A 21,775-nucleotide genomic window follows, 5' to 3' on the forward strand; every position below is an offset into this window, starting at 1 on the left:
CTCTAAACAATCTAGACAAACTCTAGTTGAGATTCAATCTGAGCTTTTCTCAACACTGTTTCTCTCTCCCATAAAGCTCAGACTGGTGAAGAGTGGTTATATGTACAGTCTCTCCCATCTCACCTGCTGAAGCTTGTACCTCCTTCAGAGAGCTCACAGGTGTCTTGGTGGTCTCGCTCACTATTCTCCTTCCTGCTTGGTCACTCAGTTTGTGAGGACAGCCTGCTCTTGGTAGATTTACATGTTCCATAATCCTTCCATTATTCTTCCATTTTTGTTGATGGATTTAACAGAACTCCTGGTGATGTTTAGGGTAGTGGAAATCCCTTTGTTTCCATCCCTGAGTTCAAAGACCTAAATAATAAAAATAAAGAGATGGTTTTAATGTTCTTCCAGCTGAGGAAGATGTACAGCACTCCTCTGGTGCATCTGCAGGCAGAAGGTGACTGGAGTGCAGATATTGATGCCATTATTCTCTACAGTCCTCTGCAGCCATTCCCCTCCAGTACCTGGGACTGGATTGGACTCTATAAGGTTGGCTGTTTACTGTCAGCTGTTTACATGTTCTCTCTCAGCTTCTGTCTCACTTTTAATGTGTCTGAAATTCAGGTTGGATTCAGCAGTTTGTCAGACTGCATCACATATATATGGGTCAAAGACGATGAGGTGGCTTTCAACGAGGAAGTGATTCAGGTAGTGACCCAATGAGATAGATTATAGTTTGCATTCATTAAAAGAATCTGCTGAAGATTCCTATTGGTCTGTCTCTGTAGGTGTTTGTTAGTAAAGAGGATATCCCTGTGAGAGGGGGAGAGTGTGTACTGTGTTACTACTGCAGCACTCTGCGGTGCGTCATTGGAATTAGTGAACCCTTTAAGGTGAGTTATCAGCAAAAATATACTACACCTTTTAACTGGTCATGTCTATAGTATTTGGAGTCCGTCATTCTTATCCAGAAATGGAAATCATTTGAACAAGTTACCAATCTTCCCAGGAGTGGACCTCCTGGCAGATTTTATCCTGAGGTTAGACCTGGGAAACTACCTGGTCTAACCAATAGAGTACAGGGTCCAGTGGCGGCTGGTGGAGTTTTCTCCAGGGGGGGCTATAGGTCCAAAATAGACATATACCAAAACATAAGGTATCACACCTGTGTATTTACATGAATTAAAACAACAAAAGCAACATTATAATGTACATATAAATGCACAAGTGATTCCTGAACACCAATACTTACAAAGACGTAGCATTTATAAGACCCGTTTTCTCCCTTATTTTTCAAAACTTTACCGGAGAAAATACGTCAAAGCTTGTTTTATGGTGAGAGCACTCACCACAAAATGAAAAACGTTTGGGATGCATTTGGGCTGGGATACATTGTTACATACTGTAAAATAAATAAAATGGTTTATGGTTTATTTAATGATTTATTTGCTGTTAGACCATGCTGAGTGATACCATGGAAGAAAACTTGTGGTTCTCAGTCTTATAGAAAGACGTGCCAACATATATAGGAGCTGTGGACTGAACTGCAAACATTGTCATAAATGTGTTATTACACACAGCCACTTAGGAAACTTGTTAAGATATATCCATGCAACTATGGGTATTCAATCAAAAGCCAAGACACTAATGGCTAAAAGCTTAAACTCATGGGTTGATGTGGTAAATGAAGACAAACTAAACATTATGGTGATTATGTTCATCTTTTACATACAGTTCCTTAACTTTCTATACTTTATAAGACTGCAGAAGAACCCCATCGACAGGCCTCAGTTAGCAGGTTAAATGTTACAGTTCTTGAGAGGACAATTTGAAAATTGCTACACAAGTAATGTTGGTTTGGAAGGGTTGCCAAGGGTTATCTCTCTTAAAAAAAACAAACAGAAAAAAACAAGTCAAGTTGGGATATTCAATATCATGAAGCAGGTTCACTTTTTACCTGGCTTTGTTACTACGTCAACTGATTTCTGGATTAGAGATCACACATGTCAACACACTGTCTTTACTGTTCTTGCAGCAAAGTTTCATTTTAACTGGTTAACTTTATCCAATAAAGACATGGCATGAGTTTTCTTTCGTTAATAAAGAAGGACAAGCTTTGCAAAAATGAAAAAGAACATAAGACACTGCAGTGTATTCAAAATTTGCACAAATCTAAAATCAAAGATAACTGCTGTCATATGACAGAATGCTAGCAATAACATTATTGAACACTTTAAATATGCCTATCATATTTTCACTGTTGCACATACAATAAAACAAATATGTATGTCCAAGCTTCCATTGTAACAGAATATCCACAGCAAATGGAAAGTGGTGTGTGAACTGCAACCTGTACTCTGCTGCACCCAAATCAGAGGTGAATTATCCAGATCAGTATGTTTTCCCAAAAAGGGGTCAGTAATGTACAAATTTTAGCCTCTCAACCATTTAACATCTTCATTAAAGAAAAAAAACATTGCTACATGTTACATAAAACAGATGATGATCACTCCAAAGTCTGTTCCTAATTTGTTTTTACAGTTTTGGATAATTGTTTTGAATAAATACTTAACTATAAAAGATTTCTTGCTGTTTAATTTAGAAAATGAGAGTGTGCACATATTTGCTATTACTATTACTATTTACATATTTACTAAATTGCTTGTCTGTACATTCATGTTCATTTCCAAACAGATCTAATGAAAAGTTTGAACATCTGATTCAAATCTGGACTTTTCCACTTTTAGTGTAACATTATAGAGAGTGGTTTATTTAAAATAAGCCCACTCACTGGACTGAAACATTTTTATCTTTGTTCCTCATGAAGTGAAAAGAGATTTTACAATAGTATAAAAACAGAATAAGGTTACAACTTTGATGTTTTAATAAAAGCATCTGCAGCATGTTAATTATGGGTATTTGTGCTCTAATGTGTCAGCAGTATTGGTAATAATAATTTATCTGTTCTAGCTTTTCCTCTGTGATTGTGATTGGTTCTCACATCCACCTGCTTTATATGAAGGCACAGAAATCCTGGGTTACAGAGTTGATATTCAGCTTTGTAGTATCACTAAGTGCAATTCCTTTTTTGTTTTTGTTATGATTATTTAAGCCTAGATCTCTTAAATAAGCCCAGGGTAAGTTAAACCTACTTCATAGAATAGGGCTCATTGAATCAGCCATGAACTCTTCTGTAGACCAAAGGATTCTGTAGTCAAACATGAGGCCATCTGTCTGACAGCTGAAGCTTGGACCAAACTGGGTCATGCTGATGAAACAGGACAACGATCCCAAATTTGCAACAGAATTGCTGAAAAAAAAAAGAACCAAGGTGTTAGAAAGGTTCGAAGTCCAGCAAGGTGGGACCTCCAGAGAGCTATGCAGAATGTTGTAAAGAAGAGTGGGCCAAAATTCCTTAATAACAACAAGAGAGAGTGATAAAGTATCACAGAAGACGAATAGTTCAACTTAATGCAGAGAAAGGTGGTGGTACTAAATACTGAATCATCTGGAGGCTTTAGTTTTGTCTCGGTTTCTGAATTATGACTTTTGTTAAACAAATAATGATGCAGTGTAAAATGCCATGCTGTTCATCTGAGGTTGTATTTATCTGATTTAACCGGTATAATCTGCTTCTCCTTTTTAGGTTCATGAGTCCAGGGTAGCAATTGAGGAAGGGCTGCTTCCTGAGAGGATCAATGGACTTGACAAAACCACGAGCAAATGTTTTAAAAACTAATTTTTCAGAAGTCAGTGATATGATATTATTAAACTTAAACCCAGCTGTTCAATTTCTCAAACAAGTTGGTTTCTTAAAGTCCATTAAAACAAACAGATAAGGAAGCTGTTTGCACTTTTACTCACCTCTACCGACTTCAGTCAGTACTGTTTTTTTATTTACGACTGGCCTTTAAGGTGATCAAGTAATCACTGTACTTTCACTGTCTTTTACTGTTTTACAAATGTTTGGCATATAAGAAATAGCTTAGAGATGTTGATGAGAGGTGAAGGATATTTTAGGATCTCAAGCCTGCTGTTGTATGTAATCAGCTCAGTGATGAAGGAAAAACATAAGTGGCTGTTTGTTTAAGACTGACTTGTTGTTAGGTCGAAAACCTTCCTTTGAACTATGACTTGACAGCCAACAGTTTAATTTAGAAAATGGGACTAAATAATGAACAAGACTCATCGGCCATTTTTACTTTTGCTAAGTTTTTAGTAGCAAGTGATTAAATTTTGGTGGTGATCTAGATCACGAACTGGATCCCACAATTTTTTAATGACCATATGGCCTTGATGGAGGTTTGTGCTCTCTGAGTGCTTCTAATTGTTTATATGTCACCAAGATGAAATCAGTTTTTACGTAAAGATTTTCACAGTTAAAATGGAAAAATCAGCAGCACTGTTTGTATAGATAAAAATGACTGGGATCCTCAGTGACAATATGAGCAAAAACTTACACAGGAAATGCCTTTGTTACGATCTGCGCAGCCACCATTTATTTCTTTAAGGCTTGCTTGCCCCTGCTTAAAATCAAGTTCAGTCACTGGATGTTTCAGTTTTTCACAACCATCTGTCCACATAGTCAGAAAGGGTCCAGAACTTTGTAAAAGTAGTATCTCACTGGGCTGCGATTGTTGAAGTCTTATTGGTGACTCAAAAAGGGAGAAAATAGGTACATTTTCAGTTTCAGTCTCACTGAATTCAGAGTGTTTGCGATCAGCAAGCCATTAATCCAGCAGTTCCCAACCCTGGTCCTCGAGGAACACTATCCTGCACGTTTTCATTGTTTCCCTGCTTTTCAGCAGGTCCTTTCTGTCTGCAGAAGCCTGTTAATCACTCCCTCATTCAAATCAGGTGTGTCAAAGCAGGGAAACAACTAAAACATGCAGGATAATGTTCCTCGAGGACCAGGGTTGGGAATCACTGCATTTGTCAATCCTCAGAAATCATGGCTTATTTTTGTGTGCACAACTTGCAAAACTGTTATTTTGTTGCCCACCTCTACCCACATCATACCCACCTTGGCATCTGCCTCCATGTCTATGATTTAATTTTCTGAAGTAAACTTTTGAATTAAAGATAGGCATATTTATATAAGTTTTTATTAATTAACCAGTTTTATACTTTGTCTTGTATGTTTCAAACTACAGGTCCTGCACTCCTGAGACAGGTTTGCAGCACCCATGACGATTCTGTGACTATTTTGAAAGAAAATTTGTCCCACCAAATTTTTTTGAAAATGTTCAAAAATCAAGTGAGAAGATAGCAAGTTTTTGCAACTCAGACGAGGATCTTGAGAAGCCCTGCAAATGTTAAGACATTCTGGAGACTCCCTCCCGAGCCAGTTGCACGCAGTCACAGCCCCGTGAGGTGGCAGAGGATAGATGGGACCAGTCCACTCTTTTAAGAATAGTGAAAGTGTTATAATGGTTCACTCCGTCCTTAACTGATGTGGGCTGAAGCGCTGATGACCAAACTGAACCTTCTAATTTCTAATATACACAGAAGCCAATTTTCTTTCCTTCCTCTTAGAAACACCTGGCAGTGCCACAGACAGGCAAAAAACAGAATTCACTAAGAAGGTGATAAATCTTAGTTGTCGGATACCTGTGTTTGTCTGAGTACTGTCCTGAACACTGCTGTAGCGTTTACGCTGGATCTCTGTGGTGTAGTGTTTTGTTTTCATTGAAATGGGCTGCTGTGAAAAGACGTGTGACCATATTAGTTTGGGTCTTGTTCTAAGTATTCTAATGAATGTCAGTGGTTCCTTGAGAACTTGAACACATAGCTATATTATTTAACTTGTGAGGAGCTTATGACTTGTAGCTCATTGTAAGTTTTCTGACTCTACCCTATGCAAATCATGATGTTTTAAAAGCATTTAAATCATTTCTTTTAAATGTTGATTCTGGCATCACAAACAACTTAAAGTAATATTGCACTGTTTAATGTTAATGCATAAATATTTGATTGTTATTATTAGTACTGAATAAGAATATAAATTATAAATATTTTTGTTTTTATCAACCTTTTTGTGTTCAGCAAGCGCCTTTAAAATGATTGTCTGAACTGAACTGTATGCTGCTACATCTTTTGCTTTATCTATCACATGACATTTACTTTTTTCTGCCATAGATTTGAAATATTTCTTTGTGAACTTTGACTATAAAAATTGTTGATAGCTTGCTGGATTAAGTTATTTTTTTAGCTAAGTTTGTCACTGTTTTTGATTTAATATCAGTGAACTTCTGTACTGTAAAAAAAACATGAAAGGTCAATAAATATTAAACAAGTCTCATCTCAATCTTGTGTGTTATATTGTCTGTTAGTTGTTAATGTGTTTGGTTTATTTTGTTGGGGTTTTTTTTTGGCATTCCGCGGATGCTGTTGGTTTATTATTTTCTAGTATAAAATGTTTATCTGTTATTTATAGGTTATTAATGATCATTAACGATATATTTGTTATCATCAAATATCGCTAGGCGATATAAAAAGACCGTTAAACTGACGGCGACGCCTGATGACGTGTCATCAGCAGTTGCCAGTAGCAACCGTTTTGTTGTATTTTGACTGCAGTCAGCGGTTTATCCAATACTCTCTGTTTGTTTAGCTACATAAAACAAGGTATGTGTCGAAAATTATTTATTTATCCGTAATATACTTGAGTTTTGATTGGCTTTGTAAAACAACAGTTAAATTTTCCGCAATGCCGGTTTCATGTTCTTTAAATCTATATGGATAAAATCTTTTTGACGGGAAAAACCCGGTTAGCCAACAGCTAACTGAAGTTTGGAGCTAATGCTACATTCAGTAATATTAGCTGTTATTAAAAACATCAATTACTGACAGTCAAATGAGACATTTTTCGATTTTTTGTTTCAGTAAACTACCTGTTCACTGCACGGAAAAAGCAAAATATCTAAATAATTAACAAAATTATGTAAATTCTAGTATGAGCATACGTTAGAACCAAGTCTATTTTTTTTTTCTTTTTTTTGCGTAATTAAACAATCTAGGACTGAATCAAGCCTCTAAACAAGCATTACCCCATTCTTTTTGCCTTTAAGGATTTTATTTTTTTCTATCCAACTTTTTCTAGAGCTATCTGTTCAGATTTTATTATTTCTGTAGCAGCACCATCAACATTTGTTTACTGTACACAGAAAATGTGTTTTATGTAAATCTAGTTACATGCAACCAAATTCATACAATCAGGATACTCAATAAATGTCTGTTTGTAAAATGTGATCTAGATACAATTTTGAACAAATTTAACACAAGTCATGACAGAGGACCTGAATCTTCCAGAGGACACTCATACATATTTTACTGGGTTTTTGTTTTCCTGTAACCAAGAGCAGCTAAGTTTTCTCACGTCATCTCATTGACTTTTGTCCTTCCTGTTCATATGTCAGTGGAGAAACATGTCTGTCCTGGACCACAGTCTCCAGCAGGTTGGTGGACCTGATCTTGTGAACATGGAGGTCATGTTGAACCACTCTGAGCTCTTTAGAGCAGAGTGCAAGAGGCTGATGCTGGAAACTGACAAAGCTTGCAAACGTATGCAGGATGAGGACAGTAAGCAGCTTGGTAAGTTGGGGAGTACAGGATGGACTGTGTTTACCACAGAGGGTATTACTAAGCTATTACTAAGTTGAACTGTCCTTTATTCCCCTCTTCTGTTCAGATCAACGAGTCAGAGATATCCAGTTTCTGAAGAAGGAGTTGGAACTGAAGCTAGACGAGATTATTCTGGAGACTGATGTTCTCGTTGCCTTACAGAGCAGAGTGATAAAGGCCCTGGAGGCATGCAAAGAGCCACTGAGAGTCACCGTTCTCTGTCTAGAGGAAAGGTGAGGCTGGCAAATGGCGGCGAGGAGACGATCCTAATATATATATATATATATATATATATATATATATATATATATATATATATATATATAAAACAAACTTTTCTGTCTGAAACATTTGACAGCTGTCAATTGTTTTCAATAACTTTATGCAAAAAGTTTAAATTTGTACTTCTTTCTTACACTATTAGGCAATATAATAAAGTAGTGCCTATTTATTTTTTTTAAACTACAAAATGAACCAATCTGTCTCCAAGTGAAAGTCTGAATCAAACAACAGCTTGTGTTCTTTGCAGAGAAAGACAATAATACGAAAAGTGTTTAAAATGATTGTATGGTTTGTAGAAAGAGGCGCACTCCGCCTGAGAGGCTGTATGATGAGGTAAACATTGAGCTGCTCAAAGAGAGGGAGGTAACTGAGGGAGTAGCATCTCTTCTGGAGCGTGTGGCAGAGCAGGTCTCTGAACAGATTCGGTAAGAAATGAACACTAACATTTGTTTGCAGAGTTTTTAGATTTGCATTCAGACATTGATCTTTTGAAATATCATACCAAAATAATGCAAACATATATATATTTATATATGTTTTTATATTCCAGACTGAATCGATCTGTTAAGTACCATTTAGAACGGGATCTGAAGGAGAAATTTGAGGCTCAGAACATTGACAACTCCTGTGCTTTAATGACTGTTCATTCCATCAGTAATCAGCAGATGTCCAAACACAGCAGCTCTGCACTGTCAAGGTAAGCGCTCATCTTCATGTTGTCTCCAGAAAGTCACAAAAATAATTGTTTCAATAGATTATTTTAGGATTAATAATTACCTGCTGCCAAAGGTGCAAAGGTAATGTTTTGTGTGTCTGTGTTCATTCATCTTTCTGTTAGCAAAATATCTCATGAACCAGTGGACAGATTTTAATGAAGCTTTCAGAAACTAATCACTGCATGAGCAACTGATTATCTTTTGTAGTCAACTCCATACAAAATGGCCACCACAGCTAATTGTCATCATCCAGCATAAAAATGCCTTTTACTCAGCCTATTTTATAGATATTGAGCTAAACTTTACAGTGCAACATCTTTCTTGAAAACTTTGGCATTACTTATTGGAGTCAGCACTGCCTGCTGTTAGCTAAATATTTTGTCTTGTGAAACACTGCATAATTTTTTATTGAAACTCTCAGAAAGTAATAATTTGAAAGACATCTACAGCTCTAACTTTATGGTCAACCCAAAATGACTGCCACAGCTAATCAACCTTAGTCTACACAAAAATGTTTACAACTTTTACAAACATTGAGCTAAATGTTTTGTGGTAGTAGCTGACAGTCATTCACATCACATACTCTGAGCACTAATTGATCTAGAGAGATCCCACAATATTCTATAAGATCGTGTGTAACGTCATTTACAAAGTTTGACCAAAACAGATATAACTCTGTCCCTTCTCATCATAAGCTGATGTTAGTTTAAAACTCTGGCCCCAAAGGCAGCGAGTGATATGCATACCTTCAAGGAATATTAGGCCTGTAATTTGAGATGCATCTGATGATCATAACATGTCATTTGTACATTTTACGTATTATACATGTAATTCCACCTATGCAAACTTTGCTATAGACCAGGTATATCACTTAAACACAACAGTTTTCTCAGCTGCACAGTTAAATGTGTCCAAAACCAATTACATACATGACAAAGATCTCAAGATGTTAATTTTGCCTCTAAACTTACCAGATCCTAACCAGAGTGTACAAAGAATGCTCGGGTACAAGCTTTGTCCACAGATGTATCAAAATGCATACCCCCTGAGGTTTCATATCTATGTCAAAGTAAAGAATGACAGAAAGATGCTAAGATATTATCTTCAAGTTTTTCAAGAAAACGTGATGATAACAGAAGAGGCCAAGAAGTGTGCATGTAGGTGTTTCTAGGTCTCTTTTTTTCTTGTCTCCCAGCTTGACAGTCACTCCAAAGCAGTGGGAGAACATGGCAGACCTCAACATAGCCAAGGCGGAGCAGCAGAAGAGCAACTCTGTGTCCCTGCGGGCCTTGGTAGAGTCCGTGCTGCAGCAGACGGCTGCTGACATGCAGAAGCAGTTTCAGGCGACGACAGCAGCCATTCAGCTGAACGTTCAGCAGATCAAGTCTGCCAAGGATCAGATGGAGGAGAAACTGCCCAAGGTTGGGCACTGTAGTTTATTATTGGCAGAGAGGAAAAGAGTTGTGTGGAGACACTAAATCAGAAGATGGATGTCAAAGGAAGCATTAATTTAGGTCTTGAGAATAAATAGGGGGAAAGTAGACTTTTTAATTCTATAATTTAAGGAGCATAAAGAGTGCACAAGATTTAAGGTTCATGATCTTTGAGACATGACGGGATAATTTGATTTTGTTGGCTAACAGGAAATTTGCTAACAAAAAAATAATAAAAAGAAGAAAACCAATGAGTTTAGTGTCTTAACTAAATGTCAGTGTGCAGTTCTATGCAGTAAAAATGCTACACACAGCAGGTCTCAGGAACTAAACTACTGAGTTTCATTCAACATCTACTGGAATTAAATACATGTTGGAGCAGGAAAGAGGTGATGAAAAAGGCCAAGATCGTTTCATGACAAGTTTTTATTTTATGAAAGGAAGAGTGTTCTTTTTATTAAATAGTTTCATTTTTAGGTAAACAAAGTACTTGTGCCAAAGAACAGTTTAGGTTTTTGTTGTTTAAAACCAATAGCACAACATTTCAGTCACAGTTTAACATCTCGACTCACATTCACATTTCATATTAGTGTACACTGAGCTGTGTGTCAAGTGCCATTAAGTTCAGTTGATTCAGTGACCCTCGTGTGAAATCTGCATTCCCTCTAGATTCTGTCTGAGATTAACGGACAGCAGATGATCAGAGAGGATCTCCAGGTGGCCATCACAGAGAACGAACATTTCCTGAGTTTGGCCCAGACCCGACTGGCTCTGCGCCATCAGAGGCCTGGTAAAGAGCAGTGCCATGACCCAGCTCAGGTCCAGCTCCTCGCTGAGATCCAGCAGCTCACTGCTCACATCAACAAGTAAGGCCGGCTCACATCGGAAACAACACATTTGATTTTTAGTTATTTTTGTGTTTTCTTGAAATGGCTTTTATCTGAATTTTGAGACTACAAGTTTTTATTTTTAAACTTTGCTGTTTAAAGCACATCATCAGATAGCCTTTGTTTCTCTCTGTGCTCTCAGGCTGCGTGAGGAAGTGGTCCAGTCTGAAGAGGAGCAGAGGGCACTGGTTCGTTGCCAACAGAAGCTGCAGGAGGGCATCGATATCAAAGCTAACTCACTTTACATTGATGAGGTCCTCTGCCAGCAGCACCGGGAGGCCATCATCATACACAGCTTCTGAACAGTCAGCAAAAGGAAAGATTTATGTGGATGTGCTGTTTATATCAAATACAGTCATAAAAAATCACTTTCTAGTATTTGCCAACTGGTTTCTTTTTATCTTAAACCCTCTCAAAACGTTGAAGTCAATAAATGAGGAGAGGTCGATATTTTGGCGAGCTGCTTCCTAGAAGCTTTACCTCCGGTGGATTTACAGGCGGTCTGCTTGGTTCTGGTCATGACTGGACTTCAGGGTTCTTCACATTTAACACTTGTTGTCATGGTTACGCATCATAACAAAATGTCCAAAAGTAAAAAAGGTTTCAGTAAAAATCCTTCCTGCTGCACAGCATCCAGTACCAGAGGAAATAATGATCCAAAAAAAGTGATTTACATCAAGAAAAAAAGAGGAAGAACATTTTCAAAAGCAATATCTCAGAGTGAATGTAACTGAGCTACTCCAACATGCAGCCATCTTGAGCGGCTCAATTCTAGAAGGATACAAGCTTCACACTCAGAGCTGCATTTTCTTTGAATCACTGCTTGCTTCAGTGCAGAGAAAGACACATGACCAATGGCGTCCACTGAGTGAACCATGTGACTGCTTCAGACCAGTCAGCACACCCTACCATCCCAGCATCCCCAAACAGGACTCCCAACTACTGACCAATCAATCAGTCTTTAGAAAAACTGAGATAATTCACACAAACCTCGGTTACACTCATCACATAATTATTAAAACTTTGTTTTGCTGTCTTCTATTTCTCCACTAGATGTCAGTGAAACAAAGCTTTGATGGAATGAACCCATTTTCAGTACAACTGATGAAGTGGTTCATTTGCACATCACTGGGTTGTACCACTGAAGCAACTTCTGAGTTCTGTTACTAAGTTGGTTTAGTCCATATCTGCTGAGACAACTGACAAAACCACTGTCAACCTGACTTTCTTAAAGGTAAAACTAAGATTTTATCAAATTTATTTTCATAAAATTACATAAACATCTAAGTTTATGCTATTATTATTATTAGTCTCCACTACAAAAAATGAAACCGAATCAAAGGCCTAGCATACTTTGAAGGAATGCATATCACCCATCACATTTATCCCAGTCTTAGGAGAAATGATTTAGGTCAAACCTTATAAATGATACAGTAAGGGAAAGATGCTCAGCTACTATCACACCAAACTTTCTCTCAGGTTTTGTAAATTTGAAGAGGTTACAGTTTTTTTGTGTTTGCTAAGACTGATTAGCTGGAGCAACCATCTTGAATTGGATTGACTCCAAAAGGTTATTATTTTTAATTATCACTTTCTGAGAGTTTTATTCAAATTTGTCAAGTGGTTAATGAGATAATTTGCTCACAGACAGACAAATGAACACACAAGCAAAACATTATCACCCTTTGGCGGCAGGCAATCATCTGACACATTTTTCTAATCATTTCACAAATTTAAATATTAGTTCATTTTATTCACTAAACTTTATTTATAGTAATTATAACCTAAACCCAACAAGTTATTACAAAGTAGTTGTTTCTCACAGGGTTCAAAAAAGCTTCTGTCACAAATAAAACTATCCTGTGACGTGAACACCCACATGGCTTCAGGAAACACAAATTTAACATTAAAACTTTACAAATTTATTCATGGAGAGTTTTGTGGGAGCAGTTCCGTTTTAACTTATTTACAAATAAAACCTATAAACAAAAACTGTGTAAACTGGGGTTAACAGAAAAACATCCGAATAGCAAAGAGTTAAAGTTTAGCTGTAATGTTATGAAGTCCCAATCTGAGTTATATTTACTGGGAAACTGAATGGTACATTCTAAATTATTTCTGAAAGTCATGGAACTACTATAATCTAAGGATTTAACATTCATTCTAAAAGAAAAAGTGCAGCAAAATGAGATTTCAACAGTCCGGATGTTCTCGTGTGTTTCTCAAAGCTCTCCAAGGCATCTTGTCCTTTGGTTGGAGTTTTCTCTCTTTAAGCCTCTCTGTGTTTCAAGAAAATGTGGGTTCGGCACTTCACCTACAAACACAAGGAGGATGAGAAACCTCTTATCAAAGGAACTGCTCTACATTATACTTTCAGACTGTGTGCTTACCTCATGCCAGACCAGTGTTCGGAGGGGCAGGGCCAGGTGACAATGTGGGCAGGTGCTGATCTGGTCTGGGTCTCCTCCGTCACCCCAGGGACCACGGCTGGCTGAGTGTGTGAGGAACGTTGGTTTATAGGTGCTGCCTCCCTGTCCCAAGAGATTATTCTCAGACTCTTCCTCCTCTGGCTCAGCTTCTTCATCGTTAAACCTCGATGCTGGAGAACAATCCTGCTAATGTAAGAAAGAAAAACAGTGTCACAAAAAAACCTGCTCTGGATAAAGTAGACTGGAATGGCCACTGACTTCCTAGGCGAGGATCGTGGCTGCCGTCCTGCTCAGCTCAAAATGAAATACACGCCTGCTTACCTCCACAATGCCACCAAAATGAATTCTCAGTCAATAACCGTTTGACTTGTGTCAAACTTTAGAGCCATCAAAGAACAGGGTAAATCAAAACCTTTGTTTCTCGTAATTTGGATGTGATCAGTTTTTAAAAACTACTTCAACAAACTGCTATTTAAAATGTTTTGAAAATACCTTTACAATAAAATATAGATATGTCCTCAAAGAAACTTGTCTGTTTAGTCAAGTTTTAGATTGACATTGTGACTTTGACCATGATGCATATACTATTTAAAAACACACAGCATTATGTTGTAGTGGCTAATATGTGCAAAGTAACCAAACATGGCTAAACACACAACACTGTCAATTAGCTGATTTTATGACTTGTAACCATGCAAATATTGTTTTCTCTTTTTTTAAAACTCATATCTGTAAACCTGACTGCCTTATAACAGTTTGTGTTGTTAATATTCATTAATTGTGGCAGCCATGGCAGCCTGGGGTCTTTCTGGGTGGAGTTTACATGTTCTCCCTGTGCTCCCGTGGGTTTACTCCGGGTACTCCGGTTTCCTCCCACAGACCAAAAACATGCGTATTAGCTTCATTGGTAACTCTAAATTGTCCCTGTCAGGATTCAGCAATATTCTAAAATGAGCAGCTCGGCGTCAGACAGACACGGGAGACCAAGATAATAGACAGTGAGTTTATTTTACAGTGAATCGGGAACGGTGATATTAAAAGGAACCAGGACCTGAAAGCAGAGGACGTGGTGAGCATTTCCTTGGTGAAGAGGCAGGTAAGTATTAAATCCTCAGGTGAGAGGCCTTACTGNTCAGCAGGTCCTTTCTGTCTGCAGAAGCCTGTTAATCACTCCCTCATTCAAATCAGGTGTGTCAAAGCAGGGAAACAACTAAAACATGCAGGATAATGTTCCTCGAGGACCAGGGTTGGGAATCACTGCATTTGTCAATCCTCAGAAATCATGGCTTATTTTTGTGTGCACAACTTGCAAAACTGTTATTTTGTTGCCCACCTCTACCCACATCATACCCACCTTGGCATCTGCCTCCATGTCTATGATTTAATTTTCTGAAGTAAACTTTTGAATTAAAGATAGGCATATTTATATAAGTTTTTATTAATTAACCAGTTTTATACTTTGTCTTGTATGTTTCAAACTACAGGTCCTGCACTCCTGAGACAGGTTTGCAGCACCCATGACGATTCTGTGACTATTTTGAAAGAAAATTTGTCCCACCAAATTTTTTTGAAAATGTTCAAAAATCAAGTGAGAAGATAGCAAGTTTTTGCAACTCAGACGAGGATCTTGAGAAGCCCTGCAAATGTTAAGACATTCTGGAGACTCCCTCCCGAGCCAGTTGCACGCAGTCACAGCCCCGTGAGGTGGCAGAGGATAGATGGGACCAGTCCACTCTTTTAAGAATAGTGAAAGTGTTATAATGGTTCACTCCGTCCTTAACTGATGTGGGCTGAAGCGCTGATGACCAAACTGAACCTTCTAATTTCTAATATACACAGAAGCCAATTTTCTTTCCTTCCTCTTAGAAACACCTGGCAGTGCCACAGACAGGCAAAAAACAGAATTCACTAAGAAGGTGATAAATCTTAGTTGTCGGATACCTGTGTTTGTCTGAGTACTGTCCTGAACACTGCTGTAGCGTTTACGCTGGATCTCTGTGGTGTAGTGTTTTGTTTTCATTGAAATGGGCTGCTGTGAAAAGACGTGTGACCATATTAGTTTGGGTCTTGTTCTAAGTATTCTAATGAATGTCAGTGGTTCCTTGAGAACTTGAACACATAGCTATATTATTTAACTTGTGAGGAGCTTATGACTTGTAGCTCATTGTAAGTTTTCTGACTCTACCCTATGCAAATCATGATGTTTTAAAAGCATTTAAATCATTTCTTTTAAATGTTGATTCTGGCATCACAAACAACTTAAAGTAATATTGCACTGTTTAATGTTAATGCATAAATATTTGATTGTTATTATTAGTACTGAATAAGAATATAAATTATAAATATTTTTGTTTTTATCAACCTTTTTGTGTTCAGCAAGCGCCTTTAAAATGATTGTCTGAACTGAACTGTATGCTGCTACATCTTTTGCTTTATCTATCACATGACATTTACTTTTTTCTGCCATAGATTTGAAATATTTCTTTGTGAACTTTGACTATAAAAATTGTTGATAGCTTGCTGGATTAAGTTATTTTTTTAGCTAAGTTTGTCACTGTTTTTGATTTAATATCAGTGAACTTCTGTACTGTAAAAAAAACATGAAAGGTCAATAAATATTAAACAAGTCTCATCTCAATCTTGTGTGTTATATTGTCTGTTAGTTGTTAATGTGTTTGGTTTATTTTGTTGGGGTTTTTTTTTGGCATTCCGCGGATGCTGTTGGTTTATTATTTTCTAGTATAAAATGTTTATCTGTTATTTATAGGTTATTAATGATCATTAACGATATATTTGTTATCATCAAATATCGCTAGGCGATATAAAAAGACCGTTAAACTGACGGCGACGCCTGATGACGTGTCATCAGCAGTTGCCAGTAGCAACCGTTTTGTTGTATTTTGACTGCAGTCAGCGGTTTATCCAATACTCTCTGTTTGTTTAGCTACATAAAACAAGGTATGTGTCGAAAATTATTTATTTATCCGTAATATACTTGAGTTTTGATTGGCTTTGTAAAACAACAGTTAAATTTTCCGCAATGCCGGTTTCATGTTCTTTAAATCTATATGGATAAAATCTTTTTGACGGGAAAAACCCGGTTAGCCAACAGCTAACTGAAGTTTGGAGCTAATGCTACATTCAGTAATATTAGCTGTTATTAAAAACATCAATTACTGACAGTCAAATGAGACATTTTTCGATTTTTTGTTTCAGTAAACTACCTGTTCACTGCACGGAAAAAGCAAAATATCTAAATAATTAACAAAATTATGTAAATTCTAGTATGAGCATACGTTAGAACCAAGTCTATTTTTTTTTTCTTTTTTTTGCGTAATTAAACAATCTAGGACTGAATCAAGCCTCTAAACAAGCATTACCCCATTCTTTTTGCCTTTAAGGATTTTATTTTTTTCTATCCAACTTTTTCTAGAGCTATCTGTTCAGATTTTATTATTTCTGTAGCAGCACCATCAACATTTGTTTACTGTACACAGAAAATGTGTTTTATGTAAATCTAGTTACATGCAACCAAATTCATACAATCAGGATACTCAATAAATGTCTGTTTGTAAAATGTGATCTAGATACAATTTTGAACAAATTTAACACAAGTCATGACAGAGGACCTGAATCTTCCAGAGGACACTCATACATATTTTACTGGGTTTTTGTTTTCCTGTAACCAAGAGCAGCTAAGTTTTCTCACGTCATCTCATTGACTTTTGTCCTTCCTGTTCATATGTCAGTGGAGAAACATGTCTGTCCTGGACCACAGTCTCCAGCAGGTTGGTGGACCTGATCTTGTGAACATGGAGGTCATGTTGAACCACTCTGAGCTCTTTAGAGCAGAGTGCAAGAGGCTGATGCTGGAAACTGACAAAGCTTGCAAACGTATGCAGGATGAGGACAGTAAGCAGCTTGGTAAGTTGGGGAGTACAGGATGGACTGTGTTTACCACAGAGGGTATTACTAAGCTATTACTAAGTTGAACTGTCCTTTATTCCCCTCTTCTGTTCAGATCAACGAGTCAGAGATATCCAGTTTCTGAAGAAGGAGTTGGAACTGAAGCTAGACGAGATTATTCTGGAGACTGATGTTCTCGTTGCCTTACAGAGCAGAGTGATAAAGGCCCTGGAGGCATGCAAAGAGCCACTGAGAGTCACCGTTCTCTGTCTAGAGGAAAGGTGAGGCTGGCAAATGGCGGCGAGGAGACGATCCTAATATATATATATATATATATATATATATATATATATATATATATATATATATATATAAAACAAACTTTTCTGTCTGAAACATTTGACAGCTGTCAATTGTTTTCAATAACTTTATGCAAAAAGTTTAAATTTGTACTTCTTTCTTACACTATTAGGCAATATAATAAAGTAGTGCCTATTTATTTTTTTTAAACTACAAAATGAACCAATCTGTCTCCAAGTGAAAGTCTGAATCAAACAACAGCTTGTGTTCTTTGCAGAGAAAGACAATAATACGAAAAGTGTTTAAAATGATTGTATGGTTTGTAGAAAGAGGCGCACTCCGCCTGAGAGGCTGTATGATGAGGTAAACATTGAGCTGCTCAAAGAGAGGGAGGTAACTGAGGGAGTAGCATCTCTTCTGGAGCGTGTGGCAGAGCAGGTCTCTGAACAGATTCGGTAAGAAATGAACACTAACATTTGTTTGCAGAGTTTTTAGATTTGCATTCAGACATTGATCTTTTGAAATATCATACCAAAATAATGCAAACATATATATATTTATATATGTTTTTATATTCCAGACTGAATCGATCTGTTAAGTACCATTTAGAACGGGATCTGAAGGAGAAATTTGAGGCTCAGAACATTGACAACTCCTGTGCTTTAATGACTGTTCATTCCATCAGTAATCAGCAGATGTCCAAACACAGCAGCTCTGCACTGTCAAGGTAAGCGCTCATCTTCATGTTGTCTCCAGAAAGTCACAAAAATAATTGTTTCAATAGATTATTTTAGGATTAATAATTACCTGCTGCCAAAGGTGCAAAGGTAATGTTTTGTGTGTCTGTGTTCATTCATCTTTCTGTTAGCAAAATATCTCATGAACCAGTGGACAGATTTTAATGAAGCTTTCAGAAACTAATCACTGCATGAGCAACTGATTATCTTTTGTAGTCAACTCCATACAAAATGGCCACCACAGCTAATTGTCATCATCCAGCATAAAAATGCCTTTTACTCAGCCTATTTTATAGATATTGAGCTAAACTTTACAGTGCAACATCTTTCTTGAAAACTTTGGCATTACTTATTGGAGTCAGCACTGCCTGCTGTTAGCTAAATATTTTGTCTTGTGAAACACTGCATAATTTTTTATTGAAACTCTCAGAAAGTAATAATTTGAAAGACATCTACAGCTCTAACTTTATGGTCAACCCAAAATGACTGCCACAGCTAATCAACCTTAGTCTACACAAAAATGTTTACAACTTTTACAAACATTGAGCTAAATGTTTTGTGGTAGTAGCTGACAGTCATTCACATCACATACTCTGAGCACTAATTGATCTAGAGAGATCCCACAATATTCTATAAGATCGTGTGTAACGTCATTTACAAAGTTTGACCAAAACAGATATAACTCTGTCCCTTCTCATCATAAGCTGATGTTAGTTTAAAACTCTGGCCCCAAAGGCAGCGAGTGATATGCATACCTTCAAGGAATATTAGGCCTGTAATTTGAGATGCATCTGATGATCATAACATGTCATTTGTACATTTTACGTATTATACATGTAATTCCACCTATGCAAACTTTGCTATAGACCAGGTATATCACTTAAACACAACAGTTTTCTCAGCTGCACAGTTAAATGTGTCCAAAACCAATTACATACATGACAAAGATCTCAAGATGTTAATTTTGCCTCTAAACTTACCAGATCCTAACCAGAGTGTACAAAGAATGCTCGGGTACAAGCTTTGTCCACAGATGTATCAAAATGCATACCCCCTGAGGTTTCATATCTATGTCAAAGTAAAGAATGACAGAAAGATGCTAAGATATTATCTTCAAGTTTTTCAAGAAAACGTGATGATAACAGAAGAGGCCAAGAAGTGTGCATGTAGGTGTTTCTAGGTCTCTTTTTTTCTTGTCTCCCAGCTTGACAGTCACTCCAAAGCAGTGGGAGAACATGGCAGACCTCAACATAGCCAAGGCGGAGCAGCAGAAGAGCAACTCTGTGTCCCTGCGGGCCTTGGTAGAGTCCGTGCTGCAGCAGACGGCTGCTGACATGCAGAAGCAGTTTCAGGCGACGACAGCAGCCATTCAGCTGAACGTTCAGCAGATCAAGTCTGCCAAGGATCAGATGGAGGAGAAACTGCCCAAGGTTGGGCACTGTAGTTTATTATTGGCAGAGAGGAAAAGAGTTGTGTGGAGACACTAAATCAGAAGATGGATGTCAAAGGAAGCATTAATTTAGGTCTTGAGAATAAATAGGGGGAAAGTAGACTTTTTAATTCTATAATTTAAGGAGCATAAAGAGTGCACAAGATTTAAGGTTCATGATCTTTGAGACATGACGGGATAATTTGATTTTGTTGGCTAACAGGAAATTTGCTAACAAAAAAATAATAAAAAGAAGAAAACCAATGAGTTTAGTGTCTTAACTAAATGTCAGTGTGCAGTTCTATGCAGTAAAAATGCTACACACAGCAGGTCTCAGGAACTAAACTACTGAGTTTCATTCAACATCTACTGGAATTAAATACATGTTGGAGCAGGAAAGAGGTGATGAAAAAGGCCAAGATCGTTTCATGACAAGTTTTTATTTTATGAAAGGAAGAGTGTTCTTTTTATTAAATAGTTTCATTTTTAGGTAAACAAAGTACTTGTGCCAAAGAACAGTTTAGGTTTTTGTTGTTTAAAACCAATAGCACAACATTTCAGTCACAGTTTAACATCTCGACTCACATTCACATTTCATATTAGTGTACACTGAGCTGTGTGTCAAGTGCCATTAAGTTCAGTTGATTCAGTGACCCTCGTGTGAAATCTGCATTCCCTCTAGATTCTGTCTGAGATTAACGGACAGCAGATGATCAGAGAGGATCTCCAGGTGGCCATCACAGAGAACGAACATTTCCTGAGTTTGGCCCAGACCCGACTGGCTCTGCGCCATCAGAGGCCTGGTAAAGAGCAGTGCCATGACCCAGCTCAGGTCCAGCTCCTCGCTGAGATCCAGCAGCTCACTGCTCACATCAACAAGTAAGGCCGGCTCACATCGGAAACAACACATTTGATTTTTAGTTATTTTTGTGTTTTCTTGAAATGGCTTTTATCTGAATTTTGAGACTACAAGTTTTTATTTTTAAACTTTGCTGTTTAAAGCACATCATCAGATAGCCTTTGTTTCTCTCTGTGCTCTCAGGCTGCGTGAGGAAGTGGTCCAGTCTGAAGAGGAGCAGAGGGCACTGGTTCGTTGCCAACAGAAGCTGCAGGAGGGCATCGATATCAAAGCTAACTCACTTTACATTGATGAGGTCCTCTGCCAGCAGCACCGGGAGGCCATCATCATACACAGCTTCTGAACAGTCAGCAAAAGGAAAGATTTATGTGGATGTGCTGTTTATATCAAATACAGTCATAAAAAATCACTTTCTAGTATTTGCCAACTGGTTTCTTTTTATCTTAAACCCTCTCAAAACGTTGAAGTCAATAAATGAGGAGAGGTCGATATTTTGGCGAGCTGCTTCCTAGAAGCTTTACCTCCGGTGGATTTACAGGCGGTCTGCTTGGTTCTGGTCATGACTGGACTTCAGGGTTCTTCACATTTAACACTTGTTGTCATGGTTACGCATCATAACAAAATGTCCAAAAGTAAAAAAGGTTTCAGTAAAAATCCTTCCTGCTGCACAGCATCCAGTACCAGAGGAAATAATGATCCAAAAAAAGTGATTTACATCAAGAAAAAAAGAGGAAGAACATTTTCAAAAGCAATATCTCAGAGTGAATGTAACTGAGCTACTCCAACATGCAGCCATCTTGAGCGGCTCAATTCTAGAAGGATACAAGCTTCACACTCAGAGCTGCATTTTCTTTGAATCACTGCTTGCTTCAGTGCAGAGAAAGACACATGACCAATGGCGTCCACTGAGTGAACCATGTGACTGCTTCAGACCAGTCAGCACACCCTACCATCCCAGCATCCCCAAACAGGACTCCCAACTACTGACCAATCAATCAGTCTTTAGAAAAACTGAGATAATTCACACAAACCTCGGTTACACTCATCACATAATTATTAAAACTTTGTTTTGCTGTCTTCTATTTCTCCACTAGATGTCAGTGAAACAAAGCTTTGATGGAATGAACCCATTTTCAGTACAACTGATGAAGTGGTTCATTTGCACATCACTGGGTTGTACCACTGAAGC

General features: G+C 37.6%; 3 protein-coding genes across 10 annotated transcripts in view; all 3 read left to right on the forward strand.

The window, feature by feature from the left end:
* Positions 1 to 6,292, forward strand: part of inpp5ka (inositol polyphosphate-5-phosphatase Ka) — a 30,452-nt gene extending 24,160 nt beyond the window's left edge. For 5 of the 8 annotated variants that reach the window (XM_017434162.3, XM_017434163.3, XM_017434164.3 and 2 more), the window contains 4 exons: positions 397 to 534; positions 610 to 693; positions 774 to 878; positions 3,632 to 6,292. In XM_017434162.3, the coding sequence (XP_017289651.1) occupies positions 397 to 534; positions 610 to 693; positions 774 to 878; positions 3,632 to 3,724 (420 nt within the window). In that variant the 3' untranslated portion in view covers positions 3,725 to 6,292. The remainder of the gene's footprint in view (positions 1 to 396; positions 535 to 609; positions 694 to 773; positions 879 to 3,631) is intronic. The other 3 variants (XM_025010080.2, XM_025010081.2, XM_017434165.3) reach the window with 3 other exon arrangements.
* A 231-nt stretch (positions 6,293 to 6,523) lies between these two features.
* On the forward strand, positions 6,524 to 11,342 carry LOC108246540 (tektin-1). The gene is made up of 8 exons (XM_017434142.3): positions 6,524 to 6,612; positions 7,404 to 7,578; positions 7,676 to 7,841; positions 8,187 to 8,315; positions 8,441 to 8,587; positions 9,802 to 10,027; positions 10,709 to 10,905; positions 11,069 to 11,342. The coding sequence occupies exons 2-8, from the start codon at positions 7,413 to 7,415 to the stop codon at positions 11,226 to 11,228; spliced, it is 1,191 nt and encodes a 396-aa protein (XP_017289631.1). The 5' UTR covers positions 6,524 to 6,612; positions 7,404 to 7,412; the 3' UTR covers positions 11,229 to 11,342.
* A 4,882-nt stretch (positions 11,343 to 16,224) lies between these two features.
* LOC108246533 (tektin-1-like) lies at positions 16,225 to 21,043 on the forward strand. Its single transcript, XM_017434133.3, has 8 exons — positions 16,225 to 16,313; positions 17,105 to 17,279; positions 17,377 to 17,542; positions 17,888 to 18,016; positions 18,142 to 18,288; positions 19,503 to 19,728; positions 20,410 to 20,606; positions 20,770 to 21,043. The coding sequence occupies exons 2-8, from the start codon at positions 17,114 to 17,116 to the stop codon at positions 20,927 to 20,929; spliced, it is 1,191 nt and encodes a 396-aa protein (XP_017289622.1). The 5' UTR covers positions 16,225 to 16,313; positions 17,105 to 17,113; the 3' UTR covers positions 20,930 to 21,043.
* Positions 21,044 to 21,775: the final 732 nt, after the last annotated feature.

Source organism: Kryptolebias marmoratus, linkage group LG2, assembly GCF_001649575.2.
Source record: "Kryptolebias marmoratus isolate JLee-2015 linkage group LG2, ASM164957v2, whole genome shotgun sequence".
In the NCBI taxonomy this organism is placed as follows: Eukaryota; Metazoa; Chordata; class Actinopteri; order Cyprinodontiformes; family Rivulidae; genus Kryptolebias; species Kryptolebias marmoratus.